The following is an 11491-nucleotide window of genomic DNA, read 5'->3' on the forward strand; positions in this document are numbered from 1 at the left end:
ACTGGTCCAGAAAATCGACTTTAAGGTTTAGTAAAAGTCGCCTGGTTTTCGAGATTTTCACTTTTTTAAATTTCAATGGATATTAATGGGCAAACTTTTAACCACCAAGAGGGCACCTTATAGTGGTCCAGAAAACCGACATTAAGGTTTAGTAAAAGTCGCCTGGTTTTCGAGATTTTAGAAAGAAATTAGAAAACCAGGCGACTTTTACTAAACCTAAAAGTCGATTTTCTGGACCAGTATAAGGTGCCCTCTTGGTGGTTAAAAGGTTGTCCATTAATTACCGGGCACCCTGTATAAAGAATATTATGTTATAGATCGCAAATAGTGTGCTACTTCAAGCTGTGTGCTTTTAGAAATCCCGCTTAAACCGACCCTTACGACACCGATTATCAATTATATCAGATTTTATGTGAATATTTATATATCGTCAATTTGTACCTTTCATATTATGTAAAAAAAGCCTACAGTTTATATTAATAAAAAAAACTTAGATGTAATCAAATATTTATTCCTTATTTATTACGTACTTGTAACATCCTTACATGATATTTAACCGTAAAGTCCAGCTATTATAAAGGTCAACAAATAAAAAAAAACAATCTTGTAAGCCGAATAGTAATCCGAATTCGATTCTCGGCTCGTTTATGATATCTACAGTCTGACCAAAAAGAGTAGAAATTAAAAAGTGACAACATTGTAGTGCCATCCCTTTCATCAATGTGTGTGAGAAAACGGGACGACACTACGATGTTACCACTTTTTGTTTAGATTGAATAGATTAGTCAAGCAAATCTTGTCACTGATATTACTGATAAGTTAAGTTTATTTTTTAATATAATACTTTTAAATAGTCCCACTATTTAAAACCCAATAAAATAGTACATATACAAGTGTGTAAAAAAGGAAGTTCGAATTTCCTTTTCGTACGAGTATCGTACGACGTTTTTCAGTATAGATGGCTATCCGAAGTTTCGATATAATGAACCACTTCTCGCACTAGTGCTGAAAAAGCACCATCTATACTGAAATAGTACATACGATACAAATGCGTAAAAAAGGAAGTCTGAAACGAGTGGCGATAAATTAAAACACGACCGAAGGGAGTGTCTTAAATCGACACAAGTTACGAATTTCCTTTTCGCACGTGTATCGTACGACGTTTTTCAGTACAGATGAGCCTCCGAAGTTTCGACCTGACATATAATGAACCACTTCTCGCACTAGTTTTTTTTTTTTTTTTTTTTTTAGTATCGATAGGTAGACGTTTGACCACGATCACACCTGATGGTAAGTGATGATGCGGTCTACGGTGGAGCACGCTTACCTATGAGATACCTGTTTACTCTTGCTTGTTTGCTTTTTTGCTTTTGTTTACTAGTGCGTAAAAAAACCACTATCTGTACTGAAAAGTGATTTATGTATTCAACTCCGCATTTCCGTCTAATTATTTTCCTTATTTATGTCGCCTCTTCACTAGTTGCTATTTTTATGTCTACTTTTTCCTCGTCTTCAATTCCTGTATCAGTTGCCTCTTTTTTATCAGTTCCCTCTTTTTCGTCAGCTTCCTCTTTTTTATCAGTTTCCTCTTTTTTATCAGTTCCTTCTTTTTCGTCAGCTTCCTTTTGTTGGGTCCCTTCGTGAGCTGCAGATTCTTCTTCATTTGTTTCCATTTTTTCTTGTTGGTCTTCAGGAATCTGTTTAAAAAAAGTTTATTTAAAAAATATAGATGCTATAACGTATAACCCAGCAACCTCCATATCACACTGAGAGAAATTTGCATTGTGAATTTAACAAGTTCGACTTGTTGCGGTTTATCCGTTTGAATCAGCCAAACGTATGTTTAAAACAATATGTGTCAGGTAGTTTTTATAAAATCGACTTGTTGATTCAAATATATTGCCGATTCAAATGACAAGTAGCTTGTTGTTTGAACCAAAGAGCACGTAGGCGCTATTTTAACCAAAAAACTTGTTGAACGAACATGAAAACTGGTTGTATTTTCCCTCAGTGCAAGGCTGAACAAGCACCTTCTGGGCAAGCGAGCTCCATCGTAGGCTACGCCTGAAGGCTAGTCTGTGGCCATGGGAAAGCCCATTTATAATTATGACACAACTTTTTCCGGTCTATGCAGTAAGTTCAAAAAAAGGGGTGTACAGATTTCTAAAGGGCAACGCGCAAGTGACACATCTGGGTGCGTAGCCGAATGGCACAAACACTCACGAAACGCTCGTAGATATCTATCCCTACCGCTCTTGCGTATTGGCGCGACAGAGCAAGACTACCTTTTGCGGCGTTTCGTTTTCGTTTTGCGTCGTAAAAATGCCATTCGGCTATAGGGCCAGGAGTTGCAAGCGTCAATAGGCTATGGTGACTGCTTGGCATCAGGTGAGCCGTATACTTGTTTGTGGTATAAAAATAAATAAATTAATATTAGGGGGACACCTTACACAGATCAAACTAGCCTCAAACTAAGCAAACCTTGCACTATGGGTGCTAGCGCATGCGCGGATCCAGGGGGGTCATGCCCCCCCCCCCCCCCCCGAGCCTGGCCATACAAATAGACCACGTGACCCCCCCCCCCCTCTCTGGGGCCTGGGCCTTTACCACGTGACCCCTCCCCCCTGGGCACGAAGCTGGATCCGCGCTTGTGCTATATAGATAGATACATACTTATCAGCAGCGGCTAGTCCATACAAGCCGATTCCCACCGGCTTGCCTTAAATTGATTACTAGTAAAGTACTTAATGTTAAGGTAGTTTCTTTTTGCTTTGGAGTTGCCCAGCAGAAATTTTCACCAGCCGCCACTGATAAATACACATAAGACAGGAATAAAATATCTGTGTTCATCACAGAAATAAATGCCCTTACCGGGATTCGAACCCGGCACCGCGGCTTAGCAGGCAGGGTCACTACAAGCTAGGCCAGGCCGGTCGTCAAATATATCTGACGAGTACCTGTTCCCTCTCGAACAAGACAGCTAGCGACATGTCTGGTGTGCGGGAACATGTCCACGGGCACTCCGAACTCCGGTTGCCGCCATAAGCCCCCGTTGACTTGTTTGGTGGAAAATTTTGCTGACTTGGTTGAAGTCTTGGTGTCTCAAATAGCGAGAGTGCTAGAGTATTGACGCAGAGGTCGTGAGTTGGTCTTATCCAAGGCAGTAATTTTCCACTTTTGAATTTATTCTCACCCTACGTATTAAAGACTTACAGATATTTTAAGTACCTGTTCCCTCTCGAACAAGACAGCGAGCTCGACATGTCTGGTGTGCGGGAACATGTCCACAGGGACCGCCCGCACGGGCAGGAACGGGGCTCCGCGGAGCGTCTTGGACGAGGGCCGCGACAGGTCCGCGAAGTTCTTCACGGCCGACGCGGGGCTGCACGATATGTACACGAGCCGCTTCACGGACTTCGTGTTGCGTAGCTGGGTCACTGCTCGCATGTCTGCAAGGAGAACGGGGGTGATGACTGATGAGGTTAAAATATAGGAAAAAAATGGCCTATGACGACGGAGAACACATACGGACAAGGGTCCCGTTTTTTCCCTTTTGAGGTACGGAACATTCGGAACAAACTTTAAAAGCCAGTTCGTCGGACGATAATTTGTCAGTCTTTTATTCGTTATATGTTCACCGCTGTCACGCTTAGACCAATATCGTGGCCGAGCCGTAACAGTATAATATACTAACGTAAGCCAGCTCTAGGTGGGTCGACGATAGCGATGACGTCATCAGTGGCGGCGCGCTGCAGGACAGAGGGCAGCGTATCTTCGGCACGTCCGGCGTAGAACTGCGCGTTGTCTATGCCGTTTGCCGTGGCGTTGGCGCGTGCGTCTCGCACCGCCTCTGGTATAAGCTCCACGCCTAAAACTTGGCCGCAGTGCTGAAATTTGAAAATTTTATGATTGTGTAAATTCTGTATGGGATAATTTTGGATATTTTATCTACTATAAAAATGAAAAACTAAAATCTAAACAGTGCTTGAAATAATTGCCCCAAATCCAAATAGCAGGGGGAAATTAGCTAAAATTACGGCATAATTAATGGAAGGTTTTTTTAAATTGAAATATGTACGTTATAGACCGAAGTTATTTTTCATCAACCCTCCCCACTCCTCCCTCCTCTGCGTCACCCTTCTACCCTCCCTTAAAGTGCCGAAAATGCGGTTTTTCTCAATTTCTGACAAAACTGTTGAAGATACAGAAAAAGCGCGTAGGAACGAAGTAATCCTTAATAAATTTACTACAAATCATTCATTAACACTTTGGTTCTAGCACTTATAGTTTACGCGTGATCCGTCACGAAAGTTGGTCCTTTGCTGCAATCTTCTTTAGTGAATGTTAAGTTTTCGCCCAAAATGCATACGAAATTGTCGAAATTTGTTTGATATAACTAAAATATTGTAACTCATGACTAAAATAAAATTAAGGGGGAAAAATCACTACCATGGGTGGAATTTCCAATATGTCTTGGAATTCCAGTAACTATTTAAGACGTAATATTTTCACGGTAGTAGTCGCTAGGAGTACCATTGATCTATATAGTGTATCTATGACTGGGGATGAGCTTTTGGTAGCTGTTGGTAGAGCCCTGGAGTATCAATCCAGTAGCCGTGAGTTCAAGTCCCACCCATGGTAGTGATTTTTCCCCCTGAAATTCAATTTCAGTTTATAATATTTTAGTAATATCAAACAGATTTCGTAAGCAATTTGGGAGAAAACTTAACATTCACTAAAGAAAATTGCAGTAAAGGACCAACTTTCGTGATGGATCACGCGAAACCTATAAGTGCTAGAACCAAAGTGTCAATGAACGATTTGTAGTAAATTTATCAAGGATTACTTTTTTCCTACACGCTTTTTCTGTATCTACAACGGTTTTGTGAGAAATCGCGAAAAACCGCATTTTCGGCTATTTAAGAGGGGGAAGAGGGGTGACGCAGGGGGGGAGGGATGGGGAGGGTTGATGAAAAATAACTTCGGCCTGTAATGTACATATCCCAATCAAAAAAAATCTTCCATTAATTATGCCAACATTTTCATACATAACTTTCCAGAAGCAACGGACTAAAAGGGCGGATCCAATTTGTAGCTTGTAGTCGGGGGTCACGTGGTCTATGTGTGTGCCCAGCCCAGGTGCTGTACTTAGAATTTCCCAACCGCCATTCCTCCCGTGGGTCTCGTAGACATCGACTGTGGCATTTGGGTTCAATTGTGACTTGGGCGATGGGCTTAGATAACCTGCCACTGCAATGTTATCATTTCGGTTTCTTTTAACCAGTTAATTGAGAGTAGCACTAAAACTTCACCAGGTTCACATGCTCTACCTACCCCTTTTAGGGATACAGGCGTGGGTGTAGATATAGGTATGTATGTTATTTTTGAAGTTTTGGTAAGTATACTTAATTAATTATTGAGACTTGGTGAACTTACCTTCGCGAAGCAAAGTCCGATGGTGCCGGTGCCACAGCATATGTCGACGACAGTGGAGTCACTGCTTACTTGACTCATATCTATAGCACTTTGGTATAGAATTTCCGCACCCGCTGTGTTTATCTATTTACAATAATAAATATTTGGTTAGAAAACTTGTCTAAAATATTATGCTTAGTGGAGAATTAACTTTTCCTTGTCATAAGTGACACTGGTGGCACAAGACTTTATTTTTAGTCTAATCTTCTTAATGACATTATTAAAGGTGTTACCTTTCATTTACTATTAGCGAAAAGATACTTCTATTTACCAAAATCAAGCAAAATCTGCAAATAAAGACATAGACGGTCAGCCGAAACTTGGCACTACTGGCTGGCTCACTGGCTCACCGGCCAATTGTCTTCATAAAAATGAGACTTCCTAAACCTTAATGTTAGAACTGCCATGAAAATGTAAGGCGAAAGTATAATTCTCATAGAAAATTTGATATTCGTCCCTTTTTTGAGCGCCAAGTTTTAGTTAACCGTCTACCACAGACCAACCCCTATAGACATCTATTACAAGACGACTCGCGGTGGCCAGCCTTCCTAGTATTTGCACTGATATAAGCGCGGGCGCTCGCCGTGCCCGATCAGTATCGACCAAGTAACAGACCCGAAAGCAGCGCGTGTTTTTCGCACAAAAAAATTGGAAAAGGGTATTTTGATGCCTTAAAGATGTCCACCTGTAGTGTGAAATGGTGTGGAAAGGTAACAAGAAGCTCAAATTTAAAAACAGACGGCATTACATTCCACAAATAAGTCATATTTATAATTTATTCAGAGCCGGCATAGGTCAACTTACATTGGCCACTTACGCGTCAGTAGAGGGACAGTCATACTTCTGTCCCTTTTCATCTGGCGCGACTGCCCGCCGTCCTTGAAACGGCCAATCACAGCGCGCTTAACACATTCCCCGCCCGCTCCTCGCACCCCAAACACTGGTGACTCGTATCGCGAACCAAATATACAAGACTGCCACTCTATAGGAGGTTCTCTGTGCCGTCTACACTATAGTACCTGGAAGAAGGCTTCCGGTGATATCCTGAACTGTCTGCCCAAAATGGTGTCCACTATGTGTGTGTCGCCCCACAGGTGTAGCGGCCTACTCGCCTCCTCCCCCACTCGCCTAACACAACAAAAGTTTAAATTAGGCGGATCCATACCGAGCACGTCGCGAGGCAATTATAATGCCTCGGCGGAGGCAAGTCTAAATTGGAAGTCACGCGTTCCTTGCCCATGTGTGGACCAGCCTCACGAGCATATACAAGATATCGTACAAGCCGCCGGCGGCCACGTCGCAGTTCTTATTAGTTCATTGAGCATAGAAAGATAGATAAAAACTTAAAGGTACATAGAGGCAAATCTCGACTGGGGGGCAAATGTAACTGGTCCATTTTTTCCATGTTTTACAATGTTTACATTATTAAATAGAGTGTCCACCGGTTATATATAGTAGGCGTGCTCAGGGGATACATGTAGAACTCAACATCATAGTGTAATAATGGAAACAATGGATTTAGTTACAATTGCCCCCCGGTCGAGATTTGCCCCTATGTACCTTATTGCATGAAAATATCATGACAAAAAAAATAAGAACTAGAATATAACTTAGGTCTACAGGACTAATTACTAGCTACTATTTGACAATTTTTTTTATCACAACAGCATAGCCTGTCATGTCATATTTGTGTCCAGAACATCATTTTTAATGGACAAGGACACATATTTATTGCAGTGAGTCGTAAATTTTATTTTCTTTGTAATCCTTACCCAAAAGAAAATGCGAAAACCACGAATAACGTGCCACAGGAATATGTTCAGAACTTTTGTTGGTCAGTTGTCTGAGAGCCGCCATCTTGCCGAGTAAATTGGCTCGGGCGAGGCAAGCACGGAAGTTTTGCGCTCGAGGCATTGTTTCGCGAGGCTGCTTGCTTGCTTGGTCAGTGTGGACCCAGCTATTGCTGCAATAGGAAATATTATTGGATTTGCATACCTTTTAGTAATGTAGTCAATGTACAGCGACTTGATCCCGCAAGCCGCCGCCTCTTCCGAACTGAAGTGCTCCACTAGTTCTTTCTGTATCTTCTCCTTCTGTTCGGTCGTCAACTCCTACAACATACATGTAATGTGTATTTTGATTATCTTTTAATATTCTCTACTTATCATAGTTTTGGAGATAATATTACAATACGCTACAAGTGCGGAAAAGAAAGAATTCGAGACAAGTGGTGACCAATGAAAATACTACCGATGGAAGCGTTTTAAATCGACACAAGCTACGAATTCCCTCTTCGCGCGTGTATTGTACAAATGGCCATTTCGATTTTTGACATAGTTGCGTACAGATGTTGTGCGAAAAGATTTGCCTTCGTATTGTTACGGAAACCTACGAACGTGTCATGCTATTTCAGTCAGTCTCAGTACAAGATGTACTGACATTGACTGAACTAGCATGACTAATACGAACGTTTCCGTGAAAATACAAAGGAAACCCTTATCGCACTGAGCAATTAGCCTATTACCTAAGAAAAATAAGGTCTAGAATAAGTCCCCTGTATACATAAAGCGCCGAAGAGATAACGCTAGAGTGCTATTAATGAGCGCTGTACAATAAAACATACGAACCTGTGGATGCAACGCTACGATCAGCATTAAGTCCCCCGTATACATAGAGTGCCGAACGGTGAGGTAACGCCAGTGGCCAGAATAATCTGCGGGCGAAAATGGTTGCAGCTCGGATTTGCGTACGAATTCTTGGAAGATCTGTTGAATATAAACAGGTTATATCAGTAAAATATGACGATATCGTTGTCTTCCAACAACTTAATTGTTAAGAGTGGCACAGACACTTGAGCAGTTTCATGTGCTCTATCCCTTTTGGAAATACTTTGGATTTCTTTGACTGCCAACACATTATCTATGCTCACTATAAGCTATATCTTATTATTTGGCAATAAAGTTTACATCAATAGGCGGGTTCACTAAGAACGACCTTATCCCGTGACCATGTCCTCGCGCGGCAAATGCCCAATTTAGACGTTAATCTGACGAGGCACGTTGCTCGGCCGAGGCAAGCGCGCACTGCCTCGACTGAGGCACATCTACATTAGCACTTTGCGGCGCTAGGACATTGCCTCGCGACGCTGCTCGCTCTGTGTGGATCTGCCAAATTAACAATGCATACGTATAAAAAATATACTCACCGAAACAGCATTCTTAGTTTTATCCGAGATGTGTATGAGCGACTGTATGGGGCCGACAGCTACAGTGCCAGTCGCGTAGCTGCCCAGCCTAAACCCAACTGTGGGCAGGCTGGTCTCCTCGTCTATGCCCACTGTGAACTCACATTTGTTCCTGTGGAGTTACATTAAAATAATAGTGGTTTTTTTTATTGGTTATTTGTGTTACATATGTCCCATTTTAGGAGCCAGTACAATTGCTTTAATTGATTACTGTTTAATATGAATAAAACCGCACTAATAGCGAAAAGCGTCGCAAGGCAATGTTCTAGCACGGCATACGGGAAGACATGCCTCGGACGAGGCAGCGCACGTGTTTTCCTCGGCCGAAATCAGAAATATTTACCGAGCAACCTACCTCGATCGATGTGCGTCTTCATTGGCCGTTTGCCACACCAGGACATTGCCTCGCAACAACGTTCGCTCTGTGAAGGCGCGGCTATAAGTACCTACTAAAAGGCTTACCTATATCCTTCCGTGACAGGTGACCTCTCTATGGGCCTCAGTTCAAAGCTGAGTCCATTGTAAAGTTTGCGCCTTGCTTCGAGAGCCCCGCGGTTGTCTCTGTCCAGCCTCCATCTCTCATTGTCAAATTTCATAAGCAAGTGCTTTATTTCTTTCTCTTTTAATTTCAACTGTAAATACAAGTGCAAATTTACTATTTAAATAGAATGAAAGATTGGTTACCGATTACCATGGAAAAATAGGAAAGGGAATGTTGAAATGATGGATTCTTAAATTATGCCACAACAGTTTGTAAGTAAGTATGACAGACTAATAGTGCATTTTCACATTATCCGATCTGATATCGGATGTAGGACCGATAACCCATACATTTAAGCCATCTTTGATTTTTGCCTTTGAAATCCTTCCTACATCTAATATGTATTGGATCGGATAAGGCACTAAGTAACTAATACACTGCAATTTTTAAAATGAATACTAACCTGCTCTTCATAGGGTATATTCCAATAAGGAGTGGTAGCATCTTTGATCCTCTGTTCCTGACTGACATCCTCCTTCTTTTTCTTATCAGGGCCAGTTCCTTCTTCTTCTTGCTTTCTTTTTCTGACCAGTGGATCTGGGGCCGGTTTTGCTATTTCTGCTATAAGTGTTTTACCTGAAATATTTATTTATTTCAAATCTATTACACATCAGCTTAACAGTAAAAACCAAAACACTGTGAAACTAAACATGCCTACGGAATACAAACACAAAAGTAAGAAAAAAGGAAACAACAAAACAAGAGTTTAACTAAATCTAGGTGACGATGTAACATCGAGGCTTCATTGCGTCGTCTGTCCCGGTGTTGAATTTGGCAGGTTGCCCCAGAACTGCCGTAATATGTATGTTTAATATTCAAATGGTCCATAGATATCTAGTATCATCAGTTGTTCAACATAACTCTAATAAATCATGAGCATAAAAGTATGCTATTTTTATTCGAGTGCGTAGATGTATTAGAACTAATGGCAACTGTACCTTTATTTTTTTATTTCTATTTATTTACCTTTCTGTGAATGAGAAACATGATCAAATGAAAAGGGCCACTGGGCTCGAGAAAGAGGGGCCATCCGCTAGCCAGATGGCAGAATGAAACAGGAAGGAATGGCAAAGAGTATCAAGCAAGAGGGAAACGGCTAGAGAAGTTCTTAACCAATAGGGGTTCATAGAAGAAAAATTCAAAATCAATTTCATAACTAACAAGATAAAATAACTTTGTATGTGAAATATCAAAGATTTAATTAAATAAAGAAATAATTTACCTTTCCAGGAGTATCCATTCAATGCCTCAATAGCTTTGTTCCGATCCTTATCATTCTGGAAGCAGGCAAACAACCAATGGCTCCCGTTCTTGGGCCGCTTTATTTTGCTTGTGTTCAGCGATAGTTTCTGGTTCATTAGCTTTTTCAGCTCCTAAAATAGTTTGACATAGTTGTTGAACACACTACATTTAAATAGGATTGCCAGGAATCGTCCAAAATGCCACACCAACAAAAACTCAATTTGCAGCAGATACAATTCAGAGAGTGGATTGTATCCCAAGCTTAGATTCAAAGTATATTTTTCATGCCCTTATAATTTTATATTCTAATAATATGATTTTTTTTATGTCCAAGGAAATAATTTAAAAATGTATGCTCTCAGAGGCACTTTTTGCTGCATCTGCTGCTTTCCATTTTTTTCTTTGATCTAAACAAATTGAAGTATCGTTAGTGAAAGTTTCTGTTTGTTAAAGATTAAAATAATATCTAGCAAGAAAAGTAACCAATAACGAAGGTAAAGTTTTACTTACCGCTATACCGTAAAACTTTGGCAGTCCCCGTAGCTCAATTTTAAATTTCTCCGACGAAAAGCCACCACGGTCTAAATACGCATATTCTTCACGAACTTCGGTTTCTTCTCCGTCACCCATTATTACGTTTTTTACAAATTTTTATACACTTAACAACAAAACATAAGGATTCAGTTCATACCTAATATTTTATAGGTTATGTTATCCCTCGTTGTTTTGACATTCGACGTTTGACGTCTCGTTTTTTTTTTCGATACAAGTGATCCATGATTGTTCGTCTCAGCAGTACCTAAAATTTACCCAATAATGAAAAAGGCAACGTTTGTTTGGTTATTTCATTAGTAAAATAAAATGTAATAATTTATGATAACAAATTTCAAAAAAAATTCTAATGACAATATTGACAACAGTTGGGAAAACGATTCTGCTGTTTCGAGTAATGGTAACCCTATAGGGGAATACCCGAGTTGTACAAAGGT

At 40.7% G+C, this 11491-nt stretch overlaps 1 protein-coding gene across 1 annotated transcript; it reads right to left on the reverse strand.

Annotated features, from left to right (window-relative positions):
- Positions 1 to 1298: 1298 nt before the first annotated feature.
- On the reverse strand, positions 1299 to 11218 carry LOC125230232 (tRNA (uracil-5-)-methyltransferase homolog A). Its single transcript, XM_048135326.1, has 12 exons — positions 11013 to 11218; positions 10483 to 10633; positions 9664 to 9836; positions 9182 to 9351; positions 8681 to 8831; positions 8103 to 8240; positions 7471 to 7586; positions 6495 to 6603; positions 5437 to 5559; positions 3695 to 3887; positions 3229 to 3449; positions 1299 to 1697 (listed from the first exon to the last, which is right to left on the reverse strand). The coding sequence occupies exons 1-12, from the start codon at positions 11130 to 11132 to the stop codon at positions 1461 to 1463; spliced, it is 1902 nt and encodes a 633-aa protein (XP_047991283.1). The 5' UTR covers positions 11133 to 11218; the 3' UTR covers positions 1299 to 1460.
- Positions 11219 to 11491: the final 273 nt, after the last annotated feature.

The sequence above is a fragment of the Leguminivora glycinivorella genome, chromosome 10, assembly GCF_023078275.1.
Source record: "Leguminivora glycinivorella isolate SPB_JAAS2020 chromosome 10, LegGlyc_1.1, whole genome shotgun sequence".
NCBI lineage: Eukaryota > Metazoa > Arthropoda > Insecta > Lepidoptera > Tortricidae > Leguminivora > Leguminivora glycinivorella.

Bases quoted from the DNA above. Each gene is read 5' to 3' on its own strand.
- LOC125230232 (XM_048135326.1), bottom strand. From the start codon at position 11,132: ATGGGTGACGGAGAAGAAACCGAAGTTCGTGAAGAATATGCGTATTTA. The intron at 10,634-11,012 runs GTAAGTAAAACT...AAACTATTTTAG, and splicing joins CAAAGTTTTACGGTATAGCG to GAGCTGAAAAAGCTAATGAA. The intron at 5,560-6,494 runs GTACTATAGTGT...TATTGTAAATAG, and splicing joins CACCGGAAGCCTTCTTCCAG to ATAAACACAGCGGGTGCGGA.